This window comes from Pan paniscus, chromosome 16 (assembly GCF_029289425.2).
Source record: "Pan paniscus chromosome 16, NHGRI_mPanPan1-v2.0_pri, whole genome shotgun sequence".
In the NCBI taxonomy this organism is placed as follows: Eukaryota; Metazoa; Chordata; class Mammalia; order Primates; family Hominidae; genus Pan; species Pan paniscus.
In genome coordinates this window covers 28979276-29004208 of record NC_073265.2, presented here as the reverse complement: position 1 = coordinate 29004208, position 24933 = coordinate 28979276, and the positions used below count along the sequence as shown (strand labels likewise).

The following is a 24933-nucleotide window of genomic DNA, read 5'->3' as shown; positions in this document are numbered from 1 at the left end:
CTATCTGGGAATACCCATTGACAGAATTTTGTGAGAACAGAGGAGATTTACAGATTCCCTCAAAAAAAAAAAAAAATAGCCTGAGACTTCTCATTTGTACTTATGTGATTGGGAGCCGTGTTGGAGTTTAAAAAATCAATGATTATAGTTGCTTTCTTTTCCCATGTTTAAATTTGAATTTTTCTTTCATTAGTCTGCAAAATATAGTGAAGCTTGGCAAAGTAAAGAGGAGATGGAAAATACAAAAAAATTTTTATCTTTGACTGCTGTTTCTGAAGAAACTGTTGGTGAGTAGATGGAGATGTCATTCAACTTTGTTTTTATCTGAGTCATGGAATATTTGGATTAAAGTAAAATTCCCAATCCAGTTTTTCTGTCCTGTTCTTTGTGAGTTTGACTGTTCTTTAGGGAAATAATTGATCACATTAGGTAGGATTACATGAAACTACTCCGAGCTTAGGTATGTTTTGGTGTCTTTAAGTGTTTGTGTCTGCTTGATGGTAAGGGGGACAGGGCAGGGACAAACTGGGAAATAGACAAAAGTGTGTCATTGCCTTTACTTCCTTGTCTCTTTTAGGTGTCTTTAGACCCCACTTTCTGCATACAATTCCCTAACTGCTTATAAGCCTGTGGAACTCCTTTTGTTAAAATCTATGACCGATTTGTCCTATTTCCTGGTCTCTCACAGTCCTATATTTTTGAGATGAGCCAATTCTGCACATTTATTTCTGCCTTTCTCCTTTGTTTGTATGTATATTTGTGAATCTTCCTTTTTGAAAACAGAAATATTATGGAGTCATGTAACCTTTAACCCATTTATATGGTGGTGAAAATTTTAGGGATTAGAAACATTTTGTATTTTTGTATATTCTAGTTGAAACATCAAAAAATACTAGTCTGGCCTATATTAAATTCATAGATCATTTACTTTTGCATATTCTGTTTTGTTACGGAGGTAACACATGTATAATCTATATAGGAAAATATTGGTTAAACAAAAAAATTACTATCAGCTAAATTCTCAACTTGTAGAGATAACCACTATTAATATTTTAGTTTACGCTTTATCTTTTGAGATGTGTTTAATGCAAATATCCATGTATATATTTTGAGCATAAAAATATGATCAAATTATATATGTATATGGTATTTTGTAACCTTTTCCCCACTAATTTGTATTTCACGAGCACCTTTACCTGTCAATAATAGATGTGTGTGGTAGTTTGTTTCCAAATGGCTGCCATTAGTTCCTTCCCTTTATTTGTGTTCATTCTCCTCCTCATTTAGAGATGGAGTCCATGTTTCCCTCCCATTTCAGTCTTGGCTATCCTGGAACAACTTTGATTGATATATTACAGCAAAAATGATACTATGCCATTTCCAGGCCTTGTCTTTAAGAAAACAGGCAGTTTCTGCTTCCCTTAGAATGCTCACTCAGAGGAAAGCCAGCCATTATGTAAGAGGTCAGGTTACCCAAGGCTACCATGCTGTGAGAAACCCAAGCAAGCCATATGAAGGGGCTATGCAGAGAGAAGATGATGGTGGCCAGTTCTTGGTTACAGTGATTTTGGTAATGTCTCTCTCAAATTCATGTCCACTTGGAACATTGGAATGTGTCTTTATTTGGAAACAGGGTCTTTGCAGAGACTTAGTTAAGATGAAGTCTTATTGGATTAGGGTGGGCCTTTAAAAAAGAGGAGAGGACACAAAGAGACATAGAGCCACAGGGAAGAAGGCTGTGTGAAGATAGAGGGATGTAGCTACAAGCCAAGGAATGCAAGGATTGCTGTAAGCCAAAAGAAGCTAGGAAGACCCAAGGAATCATTCGGAAGGAATGCTCTGCTGACACCTTGATTTCAGATATCTCTTGATTTCAGATATCTTCTAGAACTGTAGAGAATAAATTTCCATTGTTTTCAGCCACCCAGCCTGTGATAAATTGTTATAGCAGCCCTAGGAAACCGATACACTGACTGTTCAACAGTTTCAATGCAGACACTGAATAAAAGAGCAAGCTTGGACATTTCAGCTCCACCAAACACAATGCAGAGAATAACCAAGGCTAGACATATGGCCCCCTGACCTGCTCCAGGCATCTCCAGCCAAAGGGAGCTACCCAGCCATCTGAGGCCCCATTCATAGTGGAGCAGAGATAAATTGTTCCTGCTGTGTCCCTCAAATTCCTGGCCCACAGAAGCATGAGCATAATAAAGTGTTCACTGTTTTATGCCATTAACTTAAAAATTTTTATTGTAAATTGACAATTTATATTTATGGGGTACAAAGTGATATTATGATTTCTGAATACAATATAGAATAATTAAATCAAGCTAATTCGCCTATCCATCACCTCAAATACTTAACATCTTTTATGGTGAGACCATTTGAAATTTAGCCTCTTAGCAATTTTGAAATGTACAATACATCCTTATTGATGATATTCACCACACCGTGCAATAGATCTCAAAGAAAAACTCCTATTCTTCCTGTCTAACTGAGACTTTGTACCCTTTGGCCATTATTTTCTCATTTTCCCATCCTCCAGCTTCTGGTAACCACCATTCCACTCTGCTTCTATGAGTACAATTGTTTTGGATTCCACATATAAATGGGAGCATGTAGTATTTGTCTTTTTGTGTCTGGTTTATTTTGCTTGGCATAATGTCCTCTAATTCTATTCATGTTGTTGCAAATAATAGAATTTCCTTCTTTTTAAAGACTGAAAAGTACTCCATGGTGTCTATACACCACATTTTCTTTATCCATTCATCTGTTGGTGGATACTTAGGTTATTCCATAACCTGGCTATTGTGAGTAGTGCTGCAGTGAGCATGGGAGAGCAGACATCTCATTGACAAACGAATTCCAAAGCTTTTGGGTAAATGCCCAGAGGTGGGATTTCTGGATCATATGGTAATTCTATTTTTAGTTTTTTGAGGATCCTCCATACACTTTTCCATAATGGCTGTAGTAATTTACATTCCCACCAACAGAATGCAAGGGTTTCCTTTAATCCACATCCTCACCAACAATTTATCTTTTGTGTTTTTGGTGAGAGCCATTCTGACAGGAGTGAGATGATAGTTCATTGCAGTTAATTTGTATTTCCTGAATGATTAGTGAAGTTGAACATTTTCTGCATATTTGTTGTATGCCATTAAGTTTTATTTTTTACTTTTTATTTTGAAATAATTTTAAATTTATGGAAAATTTGCATAAGTTGTACAGAATTCCATATACCCTCCCCGCCTGCTTCTCCTAATCTTACATAACCATAGTGATCAAAACTCAGAAATCAACATTGGTATAATACCATTAATTAAAGTATAGAGTTTCTTAAAAATTTACCAGGTTTCCCACTAATGTCCTTTTTATTTACTAGTATCCAGTCCAAGATCCCATGTTACATTTCGTTGTCATGTCTCCTTAATCTCCTCCAATCTGTGATAGTTCCTCAGTCTTTCCTTGTCTGTCGTGATGTTGACCCTTTGGGAGAATATCGGTCAGCTATTTTGTAAAATGTCCTTCAGTTTTGGTTTATGTGATGTTTTCTCATGATTAGATGAAAGTTATGAATTTTGGCAAGCATACTCTGGAAGTTATGTGCCCTTCTCAGTCAATCACACTTGGTATACCTAATGCTGTTATATATTATTATTGGTAATGTTTCACCTTGATCACTTTGTTAAGATGGTGTCTGCTGGTTTTCTCCACTGTAAAATTACTATTTTTTTCTTTTACAATTAATACATATCTTGGGGGAGATGCTTTAAGACTATGCAAATATCCTGTTTCTTCTCCAGCTTTCACCTACTAATTTCAGCATCAATCAGTAGATCTTGCCTGCAATAATTTTTACCATATGCCACTAGATTTGGGTGATTTTTTAATCCAACAATAGATAACTGGAACAATGTGCATCAGCATTATTTTTAATGATTATATATTAATTCATTAGATGGATGTGCCATCATTTGTTTTAACTAATACCCTTCTATTGGATATTTAGATTATTCCCTTAGTTTTTCAGTTTTTTAAATTACACATGTTGCAGTGACATCCTTAGTCAATTATTGCAATGATTACCTTCTGTGGTAGGCTGAAAAAAATCCACCCCAATCCCCCAAGAGATATCTATGTCAAATCCCTAGAGCCTGTGAATGTTACCTTATTTGGAAAAAGGGTCTTTGCAGATGTGATTAAGTCCTGGAATATTGAGATGGGCCCTAAATTCCATCATAGGTAGCCTTATCAGAAAGAGATGGAGGGAGAAGAGGTAGATAAGGAAGAGGAAAAGGTGCTGCAAAGACGGAAGCAGAGATTGGAGTGATGCAGCCTCAAGCTTGCTGGCAACCATCAGAAGCTGGAAGAGGGAGGAACAGAAATTCCTCTAGAACCTCTGGAGGGAACGTGGCCCTGCTGACACCTTGATTCTGGATTTCTGGCCTCCAGAACTGTGAGAGAATAACTTCTGTTGTTTGAAGCCACCAAGTTTGTGGTAATTTGTTAGGGCCGCTATACAAAATGGGTATACTTTCAAATACATTCCTAGAAGAGAAATACTTAGTCCAGGGTTGGACTTTCACAAGATTTTTATTCACATTGACTTATTGAAATCAATTTAGACTCTTACCCACATTGTATCTGAATATTGTTTTTCTATGCCAACAATGGATTTTGTAGTTATTTTTAAGCTTTGTTTATTTAAAGTGGAATCACAATAATTTGTATTTCTCTGATTATCAGGGAGCTTATAGATTTATTCTTTGGTTTAGCCAAGTTGTGAGTTACCTACTCATGTCTTAGTCTCTTTTATAAAGTGAGGTATTCTTTATTGATTTGAAAGACTTTTTTAATATTAAGGATATTAAATATTTGTCACAAACACCATAAGCATTTTTCTAACTTTTTTTTAAATTTTGTGACATTTCTTGCTCTAGTTAGTCATTTCTTTTATGTTATCATTCATTGGTACTCTGCTTTAAAAGGCCTTTTATGTCTCAAGATTATATAAAAAATATATATTTTCCTTTCATCAGTTATAATTTAATGAAAAAATTTAAATATTAACCCACTTGAGATTTATTTTGGTATTAGATATGAGGTAGAGAGTTGATTTCGTTTTTTTCCCCCAATTTGCTAACCAGCTATTCCAAGACCCTTAATTGGATAATCCATCATTTCCCCACTTATTTGAAATGCTAGCTTTATCATGTAGGAACTGGGTTTATTTTCAGATTTTCTATTTTATTCCATTAAAATTTCTGTCTGTGCTGATGTTAATACCACTCTATTTTGATTATTGTGTCTTTGTAATATATTTTATTGGGGCAGTATTTTGGAATAACATGGTTTTCTCAAACCTATTTTTTTTCTGAGTTTAGCAATGACTACATTATTTTTTAAAAAAGAGATTGCAAAAGCATCTCTAAAGCTATAGCTTATGAACTGCTTTTTTATTTATTTAAATGTCTAAAGACCAGTATATGAACGTAGTCTGCTTGGAAAAGTACAACTTACTAATATATTTCATTCAGTGTTTATCAGTAATTCTATACTTTCATAGAAATGAGACTACAACCCTTATTCCCCCTGCCAAAAAAATCCATGGACAGTGTCAGAAATGAGATTCTGGATGTTATAGTATCTCAATGTCTATAGTTTGGAAACCAGGAGTCAAATACTGATTTTTCTAGTGGATAGGGCTTTTCTGAAAGACCAAACCTGCTTGTGGTTGACTCTGGAGCAAGCAATGTAAGACAGGCCACTCTGTAAGTGGACCTATGGTGGCCTTTTAACATTAACCTTTTCGGTCACAGAGTTCACTACCCAGTGAACTTTTGGTCCTGGAAGGCAAGACATTTGTTTTCAGTTGTCCTTTCTTCGAAACCAAATCAAAACTGTCAAATATGTTTAATTTTTAAAGCTCCTGGCACGTATATTTGGCTTAAATCTATGCTCACATTGTATTTCTGGAGTTATGTGACTGCTGTAGGCCCTGTAGACACTTCCCATAATGTTAGATTAGTCCTGATGTTCTAACATGGAAATTAAATGGACTTAATGATATGAAAGCTGGAGGTGCAAGGGGCTTGAAAGCTATGTTCAGAGAGAATCATTGTTTTAAACATGATGACATTATTAAAGCTTAAATTTTTAGATTCAGACTTCTTAGTTATTATGTATTGGCAGTGCGTGCAAAGCAGGTAAGATGCAAAAGTAGGGTCAACGTAAAAGGAAAAGGGAATACAAGATACTGTTAGGTGAACCAGATGTCTGTTGCACTTCACTCTTGCTACTGTCTTAATTAGTTCACACTTGACCAGTTCACCAAAATGAAGAGGTAACATTATTGTATTATTGGCCTCTTCAGATTTAATTAGAATCTTTTTTTGATGATTGTTCTTTTACAGAAAAGCCAAATTCCTTAATGAAATTTCCTGCTTGCTGTTTACTTCATAGACATATGTTTTGGAGTCATTTATTGCCACACATATCTGTTTTTTTTTTAATTCTTAAAAACAAAAAACTAGTTAGCATTTACTTTAGGCTGCATTATTAACCTAATTATATTAATTTGTTTTTTGGACTACGTAACTATTACCTTATTCTAAAAGAGGAAACTTTTGGAATAATCAGCTTAAACTTGGTATTATTAGCAGGATATTTTCACTGCAAGTATGAAAGAAATAATTAGAAACACAACAGTCCAGTTTGACCTCTTGCCACGGATTTTTTGAAAGTCTCATATTCCTGCTATTTCAACATAAGCACTACCATAAAGTGGTATGAAGCTACTTTCATCTGTTCTACAATGAAATGGATTTCCCATTACTCATTAGATCTCAGCTACTGTTTTAATTAGAAATGTATAAAAATTTAAAAATTATTTTAATCAATCATATATAGCCATACATTTCTAAATAAGATATTTTTATAAGTATTATTAGGAAAACAGGAAAATTTTGCCTTTTTTTCCTGTATGATAATTTTTTGTTGCCAGCACAGTTTCAGGCACTTGTAAATTGTCCAGTAGGTGGCAGCATCTAGTTACAATAAGTACTTTAAAAAGCCTTAAAGCATTTAAAAAAAATTTTAAAGCTCCTGGCATACATTTTTGGCTTAAATCTATAGAGTTCACATTGTATTTCTGGAGTCATGTCACTGCTGTACACCCTGCAGACACTTCTTGTAATGTTAGATTAGTCCTGATGTTCTAACATGGAAATTAAGTGGACTTAATGATGTGAAAGCTGGAGCTGCAAGGGACTTGAAAGCTATATTCAGAGAGAATCATTTTAAGCATGATCACATTATTAAAGCCAGACCTATTTCAGCATACCTATCAATATACCCAAACCTACTTTCTTTCTTTTCATTTTTTGTCTTTAAACAAAGGGAGAAATTCTTAGGATGGATATTTTTCTTTTCTAGTCAGTTTTTCTTATCCTCTTATTTAAAAGTTAGCTTCAGGTTGGGTGGGTGGTTCATGCATGTAATCCCAGCGCTTTGGGAAGTGGAGTCAGGAGGATTGCCTGAAGCCAGGAGTTCGAGACCAGCCTGGGCTACTTAGCAAGACCTTGTCTATACAAAATATTTAAAAATTAGCCAAGCATCAGGAGGCTGAGGTGGGAGGATTGCTTGAGTCCAGGAGTTTGAGACTGCAGTCATGCCATTGCTCTGCAGCATTTGTGACTGCGTGAAACCCTATCTCCAAAACACAAACAAACAAACAAAAAATTAACCTTAAGGACTTTGGGCTGATGGCTGAATGGCAATTTCCAACCTGTTTTCAGCTTCCAAAACACAGAACCCATCCCAGTTGGCTTATAACATCACAAATAAGCAACAGCAAATAAATGAAGAAAATAACTGTGGTTGGATAGTGCATTTACTTTTATTTATAGGTGCTAAACACAAAAGACGCCTTGACTCCAAGAGAAAGTTGAAAACAACATTAAATTGATTTATATCACATTTGAATGTTATAATCCAGACATATTAACCTCAAGTTTACTGGGATTTTGGAGTAAACAATATTGTACTTGCTAGAGATCTCTGAAGTATTTTAAAAGTCTGTCCCATCCCATTACTGAGGGGTCACTTTTGGGGTTTTTTAGAGGCATGTTGCAAAAATCAAAACTCTACATCGCCAGGAGTTTTCCCTTAGTTTCTATCATTTATCTAATGAATACAGGTAGAATTCAATATTCTTTAAGACAAATACTTCTAGTGACAGGGTTGCTTTTTGATAGAGGTTATTCTTTTTGTCTTTGTCACGTTTCTCTCTTGTGTTTCTAGCTCCAAATATAGAAATGCATATAAACACAAAACATCAACATCATAACCAATTAGGCTTTTTCAAATTTGAGAATACTTTTTTCTAGGTGCCTTTTCTGTGAGACTCAGATATATGATACTTCTGCTCTTGGATGCTTGGGTTAAATACTCAAAGAAAATCTGGTAGTCTCTTTCTACTCTGATATGCCGAGGATAGAGGGAGGAAATCACATAACTGTGCTGACTGACACAGGCAAGGATTTTGGTTTTTAATTTCTGTTGGAGTCTCAGCATTGTTTAGCAATCTCTTGCATTCTCCAAAATGGCGATTCCAAACTATTACTATGTGCTTCATCTCCCGTCTTCTGCAAGACCTTCACTGTCTTGGTTGGTCTTCCTTTCCAGAGAAAATGAATCTACAGGGTAGGAATTCCTTTTACATTCATTCCTTCTGTTTCTAAGCTTCATCCTGACTGTGTTCATTCATCCTCTGCCTCTTGCCTCTAACTTTAGATGGAGGGAAGGTACTCTTATTCTCTGAGGCCAAAATCAGTAACATCCCATCCCTTTCACTGTGTTCCTGGCTGTTGGTTTGTTCGTCATTCCATTTTTTCATCTAGAGCTTCAATCTCTCTGGCTCTTTCCCTTTAACTTACCATGTTTAACTCTTCTAGTCCTAAAACAGAATCGAAAAGCCATTGAACCAATGAATAACCAACAGAACATACAAATAAGCCTTTTTCCTCATTTTTTTTTTTTTTTAACCTTACTCTAAAACAGACACCACTCAGTTTCTCTCTTCTCCTTAAAGGTCAGACTTCTTGAAAGAATAGTCCACATCTCTTGGTGCTACCTGGTCAACTTCCATTTACTTCTTAACTTTTCAGTGTCTGTATTTTCTACTGTCACGCTGTGGAAGCTGCTTCATCAGTGATCCTCCTAAATTCGAAATCTAATGGCATACCTCCAGTTTTGATTGTACTTGACATCACTGTAGAATCTGACACAGTGACCTCTCATAGCATAGTGCAATTTTTACTGGATTTGTTATTCCCTGCTGGTTTTCTTCTTTTTCTTTCCTTCTTCCTCCTATTGTTGAAACTTATTCCTTCTTTTATATGTTTTCTCTGCTTTGGTTAATGGTTTCATCACCCACCTAGTCTCCTAAACTAGAAACTGAAGAGCCAGCCTCAGTTCCTCTGTTATTGTTCTTTTACACTTCTTCCTTGAGTTCCCCAAATGAGTATTTGTTCTGCCCTATCTGTATCTGACCTGTTTTTTTTTTTACCCCCATTATTAAATGGTTTGATCTCAGCATTTCTCTATCAGATTATTCAAACAGTTTTCAGTCTCGCCTCCATGGTGCCATTATTTTCCTGCAAGATCATTGTACTGGTTATCTAGTGCTGTGTAACAAATTACCCCTAAAACATGGCAACCTAAGCCAACAAACATTTATAATCTCACAGTTTCTGTGGGCCAGGAATCTGGGAGTATCTTAGCTGGGTGGTTCCAACTCAAGATCCCTCCTGTCAAATGGTTGCCGGGGCTACTGTCATTTGAAAGCTTTATTGGAGTTGGAGAATCGGCTTCCAAGCTCACTCACATGGTTGTTTGCAGACCTCAGTTTCTTGCTGCCTTTGGGTTGGAGACCTTAATTTCTTACTACACAAACCCCTCCATAGGATGCGTGTATGTCCTCACAACATGGTAGCTGACTTCTAGAGCACTTAGTAAGTGCTCAACAAATTGAGTTATTATTAGTAATCCTGTGATTACTAGACATTACTGCATCAACAGGAACATGGTTTGTGTCTCTTATATTATTGTTTATATGTCAAAGAATTTCTTCAGGTTTCATACATCTGTTAGCTATGCATAGGTCTTATATATCTTTTTATTGTTATTACCCTGATTGGTGTTTAGCCCATCATATTTACAAAGGGTTATTAATGACATAGACGAAAGTTAGTGACTTTTTAGACATTTATAATTTGTTTTCTGTTTGTACATTTAACTAAATTATCTTATTAATTTTAATTATTTTTACTTGTTTACCTTTTTTTTTAGTTTATGAACACATAACCAGGAAATAATGTTAATTTTTGTGTCCTTTTTAACAATTATTCCTATGCTGAGAGCTGTGAGAACTTAGTGTTGAAATTTATTGAATGCATTTCAATATATATTTAAATTATCATAAATTTTTATTTCATGTCCAACATATTTAGTGTTTTAAAATTAATAGATTTAAATACCAAACGAGTCTTTTATTCCTGGGCCAACCCTTCTTGGTTATGGAAGATTATTCTTTTAATTTAGTACCAGATTTAAATGGATGAATTTATTCAGATTTTTTGCATCTATATTTATAAGCAAGGTTAGTTGTGTTTGTGTGTGCACACACAGGTGTGTGAAATGTTTGTTATGGTATAGGGGGTGAAGTTGAGGGTGGAGAGTCGATGTATGTGTGTTTGCTTTGTCAGGCTGTGTGAACTTCATAAAATGAATGGGGGTGGCTGCTCACTTATTTCTATGATTTGAAACAGTTTATATAACACAGGGATTATCTGTTCCCTTCAAATTTGAAAGATTTCACTGGAAAAACCATCTGGTTCAAATAATTTCTTGGAGGCAATTCTCTGACTCTTTTCTCAGCTGCCTTCATATTTACTATTCTATTTCAGGTTACTAGCTATTCTGGAGTCAATTTTGGCAATGCATCCATGTCACTAAGATTTTAAAGTATCCACTTCATGAAGATTTAAAAATTTACTAACATACAATCTCAGATAGTATTTTAAATAATAATTCTTTTTCTTATTGTTTGTACATCCTCTTTATCTCTAATTTTGTTAATGTTTTCTCAATCTTTTTAATCTGGAAGTTTTTTCTAAACTTTTTATTTGGGCACAGTTTTACATTCATAGAAAAATTATGAATATGTTACAGAGATTTCCCCTATACCCACCCCCAGTTTCCCTTATTATGAACATCTCGCATTTGTATGGTTCATTTGTTTCAACTAGTGAGCCAATATTGATATATTCAGATTTCCTTAACTTTTACTTAATGTCCATTTTTTTTTCCAGAATCCCATCCAGGATGCCACATTCCATTTAACCCTCATGCCTCCTCAGTCTACTCTTGGCTATGACACTTTCTCAGACTTTTTTTATTTTTAGTGACCTTGACAGTTTTGAGGAATACTGGTCAGGTATTTTGTAGAATGTCCAACAGTTGGAATTTATCTCATGCTCTTCTCATGATTAGACTGAGAGTATGTGTTTTTGGGAGGAAAACCATGGAGTTACAGGGTCATTTTCATTACATTACATCATATTATTAACATAACATTGCTATTAATGTTAACTCTGTTCACCTGGCTGAGGAAATATTTGTAAGATTTTTCTACTGTAAGTTACCATATTTCCCCATCCTTTGCCACAGTGTACTCTTTGGAAAGAGATTGCTATTTGCAGCCCCTGCTTAAGGAGTGGTGCTGGGAAAACTTGCTAACCATAGGAAGAGAGATAAAACTGGATCTCTAACTTACCATGTACAGAAATCAACTCAAGATGGACTAAGGATTTAAATATATAAAACTTCTAGAAGAAAACCTAGGAAATACTCCTCTGGTTATTGGCCTAGGCAAAGATTTTATGACTAAATTCTCAAAAACAATTGCAACAAAAACAAAAATTGACAATGGGAACCTCATTAAACTAAATATACTAATAGTTATTTAGAAAATGATGATGACTTTCTTTTCTTCTCCAGAATTTTGTACAAGTCCTATATTTTAAAAATGAATATTGAGTCTCATAATATTGTGGTCATGGTTTTGATATTTTTAAAAACAAATTTTATTGTGTATATTTAAGGTATACAACATGATATGAGATACATATATCTATAAATATATATGGTAAAATGGTTACTATAGTGAAACAAATTAACATATCAGTCACCTCACATAGTTACCCATTTCCTCTCCCCAACCCCCCATCATGGGAAGAGCAGCTATAATCTCATTTAGCAAAAATCCTGAATGTAATACACTATTATCAATTATAGTCCTTGAGTTGTACATTAGATCTTTAGACTTGTTAGTCCTACATATCTGCTACTTTTTATCCTTTGACCTACATTTTCCCATTTCCTCCCAGTGTTCTTCCCCAGATAATCATTGTTTTATTCCCTTTCTCTGTAAATTTGACTTTTTTTTTTGGATTCCACATATAAGTGAGATCATGATCATGCAGTATTTTTCTTCCTGTGTCTGGCTTATTTCACATAGTATTGTGTCCTCCAAGTCTACCCATGTTGTGGCAAAAGGCAGGTTCTCCTTTTTTAAGGCTGAGTAATATTCCTGTGTGTGTGTGTGTGTGTGTGTGTGTGTGTGTGTATGTGTGTTTATGTATTACAGTTGCTTTATCCATTCATCTGCCAATGGACACTTGGTTTGTTTTCATATCTTGGCTATTATGAATAATGGAGCAATAAACATGGGAGTGCAGATGTCTTTATGAGGTGGTGATTTCATTTTCTTTGTGTTTATACCCAGAAGAGGAATTGCTGAGTCATATGGCAATTCTTCCTATTTTTAATTTCTTTAGAAACCTTCATATTGGTTTCCATAATGGCTCCACCAATCTGTATTCCCTCAAACAGTATACAAGGGTTCCCTTTTCTCCACACCCTCACCAATACTTGTTATCTCCTGTCTTTTTGATAATAGCTTTCCTAACAAGGTGTTATCTCACAGTAGGGTTGATTTACATTTCCCTGATGATTAGTGATGTTGAGCACCTTTTCATATTGTTGGTCATTTTTATGTTTTCTTTGAAAAAATATCTATTTACTTTGCCCATTTTTAATCAGGCTATGTTTTCTTGCTATTGAGTTGTATGAGTTCTTTATAAATTTTGAATATTAACACCTTATCAGATATATGATTTGCAAATGTTTTTCCCAATCTGTAGGTTTTTTTCTTCTATTGATTGTTTCCTTTGCTAGGCAGAACCTTCTTAGTTTGTTGTAGTCTCATTTATTTATTTTTGCTTTTGTATTCTGAACTTTTGGTGTGATACCCAAGAAATAATTGCCCAGGGCGATATTAAGGCACTTTCCCTCTATGATTCCTTCTAGGAGTTTTGTAGTTTCAGATTTTATGTTTTGGTCTTTTATTCACTTTGAGTTGATTTTTGTGTATGATGTAAGATAAGAGTGTAATTTCATTCCTTTGGATGTGGAATTCCAGTTTTCCCAGCACCATTTATTGAAGAGACTACCTTTTCCCCATTGTGTCTTCTTGGGCCCTTGTTAAAACTTAGTTGACTGTATATGTTTGGATTTATTTTTGGGATTTGTATTTTGTTCTGCTGGTCTGTGCGTCTGTTTTTATGCCAGTATTATACTGTTTTGATTACATTAGTAATACTAATTTGATCACCTTTCTGTGTGATGCCTTCAACTTTAGTTTTTCTTTTTCAGAATTGCTTTGGCCATTTGGGGTCTTTTGTGGTTCCATATGAAGTTTAGGACTTCTATTGCTGTGAAAAATATTATTGGGATTTTGATAGGGGTTGCTTTGGGTAGTGTGGACATTATCACAATATTGAATCCTTTGATCCATGAGCATGGAGTATCCTTCCATTTATTTGTGTCCTCTTGAATCTCTTTCACCAATGTTTTACAGTTTTTAGTGTCCAGGTCTTTTACCTCCTTGGTTTAATTTATTCCTAAGTACTTTATTTGATTTTTTTGATGCTATCATAAATGAGATTGTTTTCTTGATTTTTTTAGGCTAGGTTGTTTGTGTATAGAAATGCCACAGATTTTTATATGTTGATTTTGTACTCTACAACTTTTCTGAATTTATTTATTACGTCTAATAGGTTTTTTCTGGTGGAATCTGTGAGGTTTTCTACATACAAAATCATGTCATCTGCAAGTAGAGATAATTTTACTTCTTCCTTTCTGATTTGGATGCCTATTATTTCTTTTCCTTGTCAGATTGCTCTTGCTGGTCCTTCCAGTACTGTGTTGAATAGAAGTGGTGAGAGTGGGCATCCCTACCTTGTACTAGATCTTAGAGGAAAAGCTTTCCGTTTTTCCCCCTTGGTTATGATGTTAACTGTGAACTTTTTATAAATGGCCTTCAGGAAATTTTCTTCTATACCTAAACTCTTGAGAGTTTTTATCAAGAAAGGATGTTGAACTTTGTCAAATGCTTTTTCTGCGTCAATTGAAATGATCATGTGGTTTTTGTCTTTCAATCTGTTAATGTTATTTATATATCACATTGATTGATTTACATAAGTTAAACCACCCTTACCTGCCAGGGATAAATCCCACTTGATCATGATGTGTAGTCTTTTTGATATATTGTTGAATTTGGTTTGGTAATATTTTATTAAGGATTTTTACATCAATGTTCATCAGAGATTCCTGGTGTGTAATTTTCTTTTTTGTGTTGGGTCTTTGTGTGGCTCAGGTATCAAGGTGATACTGGCTTCATAAAATATGTTAGAAAGTATCCCCTCTAGCCCGTTTTTTTTTTTTTTTTTTTGGAAGAGTTGAAGAAGTATTGGTATTAATTCTTCTTTGAGAGTTTGGTGGAATTCAGCCATGAAACCATCTGGTCCTGGGGTTTTCTTTGCGGGGAGGTTTTTAATTACTACTTCAATCTCTGTGTTTATTGTAGATCTGTTCAGGCTTTCTGTTTCTTCCTGATTTAATAGTGGTAGTTTATATTTTTCTAGGAATTTATCCATTTTCTCTAGGTTATCAAATTTTTTGACACGTAATTATTCATAATAGTCCCTTTTGATACTTTTTATTTCTTAGGTGTCTGTTGTAATTTCTTTGTTTTCATTTCTGATTCTAGATATTTGAGTCTTCTGTTTTTTTCTTAGTCTAACTTTTGTTGATTTTGATTTTTCAGAAAAACAACTCTTAGCTTTATTGATTTCTCCTTCCCTGTGGCTTTTCTATCCTCTATTTGATTTATTTCTGTTCTGATCTTTATTATTTTCTTCCTTCTGCTAACTAGGTTTAGTTTGTTATTTTTGCAGTTCCTTGAAGCATAATGTCAGGCTACTTATTTGAGATCTTTCTTCTTTTATAATGTAGGCATTTATTGCTATAAACTTCCCTCTTAGAACTGTTTTTGATATTTTGAATTTGTTGAAATTTTCTTTATAGCTTATTAGAGAGGTTCTCAATTGTAGGAGACATTTGGATGTGTGCATTTTTGGTTGTCATAAGGATGTGCTGCAGGGGAGAATGAGGGAACTACTGGAATTTATGCCACTATGCCAGGGGCCAAGTTTGCTAAAGGTCAGGAATTGCATAAGGAAGCTCCACACAGAGAATTGTTTTGCCTGTAATATGATTAATACCCCCAGGGAAAATTCACCTAATATATGATTAACTTTTATAAGTATTCCATGGACACTTGAAAAGAAGGACTATTTCTCTCTGTGGAGAACAAACTTTGAAATGTGCAAAATGTCCTTATTACTTGTCTATTTGATTTGCATTCATCTTAGAGAGTTCTGTTAAGGTCTTTCAATATAATTGTGCTTTTATTAGTTTCTGAAAACTGATTGGAATCCTTCAATATAGTAGAAAATGCATATTATTTGTGAAACCAAAAAAGAAGACCTGGAAGAAAGAGTATATTAACATGAAATGACAAGAGGATGATTTAAAAAAGAAGCTGATTAAGATGAGAAAGGATTACAAGGAAAAATAGGAAAAATGCACTTATTGGAGTAATGAGCATAATTAAGACTGCAGGAGAATCAAGGCAGTGAAGGATGCTCCACAACATGAAGGGATAAATAGATGAGGAAATGATGAAGTAAATGATAAGTGTGGAGATAGGGAATAGGAATTCCAGTTAAAAATTATAGAAATTTCTGAGAAAGTAAACTAGTATAACTATTATAGAAACAATGATCACAGGAAATTTTTCTGATTTAAAAAATATTATATATGCACTATTAATGATAAAAGGCCAATACCCATATATACACAGGCAAGATTCTGAACCATGGGAACGCCCTAAGAAATCTTACAAGCATCCAGGCCCAAATTAGAATAATCTTATTTTACCTATAAAAATGGAAGCTGAATTCAGATATCTTTCTTGCAATAAAGGAAAAATATAGTAACTAGGGATTACATATTGCTTCTGTTATTGTTTTGTGAAGACAACAGAAAGACATTCTTAGATATGGTAGAGTGGATAATTCACTGCTCATATTGTTTTTAGAATAAATGTACTTGAAACCATACTCTAGGCAACCAGCAGATGAGTCACAATGTACAATCCAGGATTAGAGAAGTTGCTATATGAAGGAATTATCTGTGAGCATTATAACCAGCCAAACACAGAGGTGAACAGAAAGAAATGTATGTTTATAAATCCAAGAATTACTCTACGCTAGAAGATAAGAATAACCATAGGTAGGCCTAAAAGTCCAGATTATATTAACAGAGGCTGAAAAGTGGGAGAAAAGTGAGGGTAAGTAAAACAATTCTAAATTCCTTGTATTACTTTAGAGGAGAGGCAGAAAACCATTTTTTGTTCTTGACTTTCTTAATATAGAAAAAATATGTTTATATAACTTAGACTTCAAATTAAAGTGCAAACTTTCCAAATTGTTGTATAGTTAGGATTATGGTTTATAAAGGAGAAAGGAAAAAAGACAAGAAAATGAGCATTAAAAGAAAGGAAGAAAGGGAGAGAGGGAGGAAAGAGGAAGGAAGAAAGGAAGAATGGAAGGATGGAAGGAGGGAAGGAGGGAAGGAGGGAAGCCGGAACAGGAAAACCATTAGGGTCTAACAGGAAAATCACTAATATGTCTAGTGATGTACATGTTAGGTGAGGCAATGAGTGTACTCTTTTGAACTAGCCTGTTAAAAGATACACTCTCACGTTGGTTTTCTTATCATCCCTCCTTATTTCACTCAGTTCCCCCCTTCTTCCCCCTTTATTTTTATAATCCCATCCTCTTGTCTTTTTATATTCATCAGTTCTTTCCTGTGACTTACTCTTCTAGTTTCACAAATGTCATATATTTTGATATATTGAGGATGCCAACAAGATTTTGGAAATTTTATGATTTTTTAATAATTATTTTCAAAATGTCTGCTGTCCCATTGATTACCAGGATGCTGTTTCATTTGTTTTTCATTTTTTTTCCTTCTGTGTCTTCTTATCCTCCAATGAGGTAAAATCCATCCACACCTGCCATTTACCAACAGAGCAAAAAGGCACATCTGCCTTGAGTCTGCTCATTGTCCATCTGGATGCTTTTAAAATTGTGATCTTCATTGCTGATTTCTGCCTCCTTTCTGTCCAGTTGTTTTCTAAGAGTTGCAGCCTCTGAATAGATGTAGAAAGAAGTATGACAGCGGTTGAGTAACAGCATTCGAACTGCCTCAAGAAACAGTGTTGTTGCTCAAGGAGATGGGGACTCTGGTTTCTGGTTGTTTTTTTCCTTTTATCTCTGAGTCAAGGGGATGCTTTCCATCTAGAGCTAAGTCTGCCCCTGCGCTGTTTCAGTAGGCAAAGCTTACATGGCCACTGATTGCTTTTCTCTTTCCCTTTCTATCATTTGTGTTGGTGGCAATTTTTTCCAGATTCTGGAAATAGAGAACAGTTGGTCCTTGAATGAAATCGTTTCATTCAACATCGTGTTTTTTTATTTTTAATTTTTTAAATTTTTATTTTTTAGAGATGGGATCTCATTTTGTTGCCCAGTCTGTAGTGCAGTGGCATGATCACTGCTCGCTGCCACCTTGAATTCCTGGGCTCAAGGGATCCTCCCACCTCAGCCTCCTCAGTAACTGAGATTACAGGTGCATGCCACCATGCCCGGCTAATGTTTAAATTTCTGTAGAGATGGGGTCTTGCCATCTTGCCCAGTCTGGTCTTAAACTCCTGGGCTCAAGAGATTCCTCTTGGCCTCCCAAGTGCCAGGATTACAGGTGTGAGCCACGCCAGGCTCAGTGTCATTTTATTATAACATTGATAAAAAAAAAAAAGGATTCCCAGCTAGGGCCACTGTCTTATGGAGTTTGTCTTCCCCCTGTCTGCATGTGTTTTCTCTAGACACTCCGGTTTCCTCTCCATCTCAAAGATATGCATGTTAGGTTATCTACGCGGTTCCACTGTGAGTGAGTGTGGGTGTGTCTGAGGGCACCCTGCCATGGCATCCTGTCCAGGGTGTGTTCCCACCTGGGACTCTGAGCTGCCCAGATAGACTCTGGCCACTTGAGACTCTGAATTAGAATAAGCTGATAAATAATTACCTTGCTGATTTTTATCAATTTTTCTGAAATGTACTTATAGCCCACATTTATGTGAGTTTTAATATTACAAGTGTTTTGGTCTTTATTTAGAAGTTTAATAATGTTTTTGTGACCGGAAATGTGCCACAGAAACTTAATTCTTATTTATATTAATTAGACTGTGGTAAAATTGGTTTTGTTATATGTCATTTTGCTTAAAGTCGCAGTTTCCAAGGATCTATAGATGACGTTAAGAGAGGATTTACTATACTCGTGTAGGGCATCTAAAAATTGTACGGCATAATTCAGTATTCAGAAATGAGGCTCTTTTTCCCTTTCTGTTTCTTCCTGCCTTTTCTCAGGATGGTGTCTGGGTTCGGGAGGACGATTGTATAGCATCATGGCCTAGGGATGGCGGGGTGGGGGGCAGGGTGGCGCGTGCATCTGGTCCTTGCTGTTCCCTCAGAGGCATATCTCGTCCTGCTTGGTCTGTGGATATGGGAAGCCAGCTGGGGCATCTGCTGACTTGTAGCTGGTCCCATTTAGCCTTTGTCATCTGCCAGCAGATGCTGATGTTGTATGTGGTCCCTGCCACATCCTCTCTGGTGGAAGGCTCTATGCCACCCCCTCATCACGACCCCAGTCTTCTTCACAGGGGCATGTGAGAGCTTCTGGTCTCCTTCAAGCCACAGGCTGGCCAGCCATGGGGAACTGTGTGTGTGTGTGTGTGTGTGTGTGTGTGTGTGTGTGTGTGTGTGTGTGACTGAGGGGGAGAGAGAGAGAGAGAGAGAGACAGACAGACAGACAGACAGACTACTTCAGCCTCTGTCTCCCTGTAAGCATGCCACACTGCCTTTGCTTGTCTGCAGCTGTCATGGGTGGTTGGAGAGTACCGTGTTCCTTTGTGCGGGGTCTCCCCTCAGTTCCAGGTGTACAGTGAGGCAGAGCTCACTCTGCTCTGGGTTTCTCCAGCCTCTTCAGGTTCTCTATGCACCTCCAGGATTTCACCTCCAGGGGCTGTGCCGGGGAGCAGCTTAATACCTGTATCACTTGTGTCTACTCTAAACTCATCCCCTCTGCTGGTCTTCCAGGTCCTCTAGGTCCTTATTTGGGATGGGCTTTAATTTCTTCCATGGGTGGCAGGAAGCAATTTAAATCACATCCTGCAATCTTCCTCTTTCAGGACTCATATTAAAAACTTGCTCAATCATCAATGTTTCGGCTCATGATCTCTAAAGGGAGATTTTTTTTTCCTTCTCACATGAATGTTTGTAGTGAAGAGAGGAATTTTTAAAATTTTCTTATTAACTTTGAATTTTGATGTAACTTCAGATTTAAAGTCATAGGAAAAGTACAAAGGATTCTCAAATACTCTCTATCCAGAGTCTCCAAATGTTAACATTTTACCACATTCTCTTTTCTCTTTCCCTCTCCACACAAGGACACACATATACACACGTACATGCACGATTATACATATAAATCAGGAAATGATTATTTTGCAATTATCTATAGGCTTTATTGAGATTTTGCCAGTTGTCCCTCTAATATCCTTTATAGCAAAAGAAAAATCTCAGGCTATGCATTACATTATTGTCATACCTTTTAGTCTTGGTGTTTTATGACACAGGCATTTTTGAAGATAGTAGGCCTATTATTTTGTAGCATGTCCTCTAGTTTGGGTTGGTTTGTTTCTGCTCGGTTAGGTTCAGGTTATGAGTTTTTGGCAGGAATCCCACAGAAGTGATAGTGTCCTTCTCAATGAATCAGATCAGGAAGTGCATGATGGTGATTGTCCCAGTGCTCACAATGTTAACTCTGGCCACTTTAAATGAAAATGGTGTCTACCAGGTTTGTCCATGGTAAAGTTACTATTTTTCCTTTGGTAATTAATAAATTATCTTGTGGGGAGATAGATACTTTGAGGCTATTATCCTATTATTCCTCAAACTGTCACCCACTAGTTTTATCGTTCATTGGTGATACTTACCTGAGTCAGTTATGATGGTTACTAAACGGTTAATTCCATAATTTCTTCTACGTTAACTGTTTTTGAAAAAGAAGGAAGAATTTTCTAAAGGGAGACTTGGAATTCAGAAAATGTTTTTTTTTTTCCTCCAAGGGTTAAGCTCTTGCAATTGAATGCCCAACTTTTAAAACTGTTGTCTTTTAAACTCAAAGCCGATTGATGGCACCTTTGTTGTAGGTAGTACCCACCTCTCTCTGAGGCAATGAATACCACTGGGATGATGGGCAAAGAGCCACAGGGTCACAAGAGTAATTTCAAATTCTTCTTACCCACCTGCATGACACTGGTCTCAGATAGTCGCTGATCACCTTCGAGGGTTTTCCATATTGTAAATTTTCATATTTTTGTGTCTTTACAGGTGTTTTAATATAAAATTGAGTGAACTGTTATCATAAAGGAATTATGGGATAGAAAAATATATTACCACTTCAGGACTATGATGTAAATGTAACTTAAACTGATAATAAAATGTTGCCAAATTGCTGACTTACTGAGCCTACTTTTAATGAATATTGAAGACCCCCTAATAATAGTGGTTGCAACAAAAAATGAAAGTTCAAAAACAGTTTTAAATCTTTTTGTTTTCTAAGTAGTTTACCCCTCTCTCCCCAGGCTTACACCACAAATTTGCTTGATTAACTCATCAAAGATTGTACAAAGACTAACAGTGTAATGTCAACCACAGTTCATAATTCATTATTATGAATTCCAAATTAGGGAATTGGAATTGATGAATTAGTGTTTGTAGCAGAAGTTTTGTGTTTTGAATTAGGTGAATGTGTGTTGAGGGTGAATGTATCTTCTGCCTGCTTCTTTTGTCTGTATCAGCTCATAGAGGGTGTCTGAACTTGGTTTGCTTTCTGGGAGAGGTGGTGGATCCTGTAATATCCTCAAGACTTCCCATATTTTCTGAGGCAAAACCATTTCTGTGCTACAACCTGGCAGATTCCCTCACATTAGGGTATAGAGACACACTTTTAATAAAACGTTTATGTTAACGGCGTCTTGCAAATATACACTGTCCGAATTAGCTAATAGGAGAACATAAAAATAAACTACATTGAAACAAAGTTAAGTTGAAAAACACAATGTCCTATCTTCTTTATGGAGGTGCCAAGAAAATACATCAGAAAAGAAGAAAGTTAACTGCTAAGAGTCTCCCAAGCTCTCTCTCACATTCCTTTATCTTAATGACTGATCACATATTTGAAGTCTCCACCTTGGGGACCTAAAATAAAAAAAGAAAACCATAATTATAGTTACTCAGTATGCATATTCTCTGTATTATGAACATCAAGATTTGGGTGCATTATCTCTGGAGAGTTAATGTGATATTTTAGCACACTCTTACACGTCCTTTTTGTGCTTAAGTTCTAGGGAAATGCTGTTTAACTATCTTAGCTTCTGTAGTTTGTTTCATTTGGCTCCTGTATACAAAGGTGATTGTCATTTCTACTTGGAGATGACATTAGCATTGTCTTAAGAAATTTATGTGTGTGGAGGGGACTGAGGAACACTGGAGAGAATATTAAATGTTATCTTTTTAAAACAATTTTGTAGACAACTACTTAATTTATTTTGTGAGCATTGAACAAGTGATTTTTTAAATCAACAGGTCCTTCTCATGAGGAGGAAGACAACTTTTCCTCAGTGTTTCATACTCAAATCCCTCCAGAAGAATATGAAATGCAGATGCGGAAACTCAATAAAGGTATATTTAAATTTGTGTGATTATACACATTTTCACAAGGGAATACTGGCTGTATACAGAAATATTCATAAATGAAATAAGTTCATGTAATTTAATCCAAAGGTAAGTGGAAGCAAGTAGAGTTCCAGATGACACAAGATTGGTTATTGTTGTAGCTAGTTGTTGAGAGTTTGTTATACCATTCTACTTTGGATGCTTGAAATTTTGTATAATAATAAAGAGTTTTTAAAAAAAGCTGGCTGCAAGTGATGAAAACCTGGCTTAAGCAAAAACAAGTCTGTGAAAATGATTTTGGTGGGAGGCAGCTTTCTTTGGTTCCCAAGAGCATATGCTGTGGTTAGTCATTCAGAGGTTGGCTCAGTTCTGCAATCCTAGAGAAGAGCCTGAGTGATCCAGCTGGGTCAGGGGCCTACCCCTGGCTCAACCAACTTGTCCAACCCAGCAAGGTTTGGGGTCACTGTAGGAACATGGCAGCTATGTCAATACCAGACTGGAGAGGAGAAGAGGACATTTCCAGTGAAGACAGTTCTGGCCAGATAACCCAATGTGTTTTCCCTACTGTTTATTAGAAATATGTTTTAAAGAAGCTCTGTGATAAATGTAAACATGGCTGCATTCAGTTTGTATTTTTTAAATGTTGTATTGCTTAAGAGTATATGAAACTTCAACTGAATGAATAAACAAACCTCATATTTCAACTAAAAAGACTGTATACAACTTGAATTATGGAAAGAAGTGTTATATTTTGTATCTTATTAGGCCACTCACCAAAAAAGTAACTCATACTTTAACTATTGGTAGTTGATTTAAAAGATAATTACGTGATTGTTAAAAAATAAAACCCCAGGTATAAAGCATAGGTTTATTTGCCTGTATAAGCTATAAGCTTATGTAACTTAATAACTTAAGTTATAAGCTTATATAACTTAAATTTGAGTAAAATTTTTTTTTACTCAAAGCTACTTCTGTTTGAAAAGAATTTTAATCAAGAGATCTTACTCTTTCTCTCGTTCTTTCCAGCTATTTTCATCAAAAAAATTTTAAATGGTTATATCTGTATTGACTCTTTGATAACTAGCTATAAACACACCAGTTGACTAGCTCCCTTAATCCTTTATGTTCAGGTAACCTCCCTTATAAAACAAAATTAAATTTTATATAAACTTTGTCTGGATTGAGCTTGTGACTGGTGTTTTTTTCCTTTGTGGACTTGAATGTGGAAATGCATCCTGTTTTGTAGGGTGAACTGCATGTGTTATATAAGGAGACATTCCTTCTTCGTGCATATTTTCAGAGCTTTAATGAAGGGTTCACATGATCTTGTTTTAGAATATTTTAATGTGACACATAGAAAACAAGATATTTTATAAAGGGAATACGAATCCACAAGTATTTTTCTTATTCTTATTTTGAGCACTCAGTGTCTGAATATCTCAGACATTGACTCAAGCCTCTTCCAAAAGGTTGAGGAAAATTGGCCAACTGAGATGGGCTCTAGGGGTTTGTGCAGATGGGAGCTAGGACATGGGACGCTAACTCCCAGACCTTGCTCAAAAGACAGGCAAAACAAAATGCACTGTTCAGAAAGGGTAATGGCAAATTAATAGAATAGCAGGGATGACCTAGCCTTTAGGGAAATTTTTGTTTTGTGTCAAGACTGAGATAAAAAATATATTTTAAAGTCTCCCTAACATCAGCGATTTCTTCTTCTCATGTCTGTCTTGAAGTTCTATTGATATTTCCCATCATTCTCATGGAATCAACAGGAAGAAATTTGATACATGATAATGAATTACACAAGAAGTTTTATGAGAACTTCATTTGAAGTTACAGTAGCACATTTATCTTTTTAAGACTAGATCTCCATTATATATTAGGTTTCTGGATCTGGAATGTAGAAGTTAGTTCTTCTGTGTGTGTTTTAGTTCTTATATATTTTAATATATGCTTAAAGTGAACTTTTAGCATAATTGACACTTTTAATTATGAAAAAATTTTGAACTTTTTTAATATTAGATTTTACCTGTGATGTGGAAAGAAATGAGTCATTGATCAAATCAGGAAAGAAACCTTTCTCGAATACAGAAAAGATTGAGCTCAGGGGTAAACACAACCAGGATTTTATTAAGAGAAACATTGAGGTATGTACTTAGAAATTCAGAAGCCAGAATTTGGGGCTAAATGAGTTGAAAAAAATGGCAATAGTTTTGTTCAGTGTCTTTAAATATTTTTCAACCATCATAAATGTATAAATGATTGAATTAGTAGATATAATGAAAGAAAACTTTTATAAACCAGTACTTCATTATTTCTATGTTCAACCCACTACATCCTATCCTATCCTATCTCTTTTTAAAAATGCTAGGTGCATCTATCATTTATTTCACTATCCAGAAATAGTCTGTTTCCTGCAATTTGCAAAACATTTATTTAGATAATAGCTTTGGACAATGTTTCTCAGATTTTAAATTGCATATTAGTAAAATTGTTTTTTTTTAAGTAATGAGACTGATTTTGTAGCCAGTACATTTAGAACTTTGAATGGAAAATGCTCCTGGCAGAGCAGCAAGGCTGGGCTGGAGAAGCCAACTGGTTGTCCGCCTCT

The 24933-nt window shown here is 35.5% G+C and overlaps 1 protein-coding gene across 10 annotated transcripts in view; it reads left to right on the top strand.

Annotated features, from left to right (window-relative positions):
* FSIP1 (fibrous sheath interacting protein 1) overlaps positions 1-24933 on the top strand; it is a 190927-nt gene that overhangs the window by 21429 nt on the left and 144565 nt on the right. For all 10 annotated transcript variants that reach the window (XM_063596535.1, XM_003826556.5, XM_055098839.2 and 7 more), the window contains 3 exons: positions 194-287; positions 22233-22328; positions 24345-24469. In XM_063596535.1, the coding sequence (XP_063452605.1) occupies positions 194-287; positions 22233-22328; positions 24345-24469 (315 nt within the window). The remainder of the gene's footprint in view (positions 1-193; positions 288-22232; positions 22329-24344; positions 24470-24933) is intronic.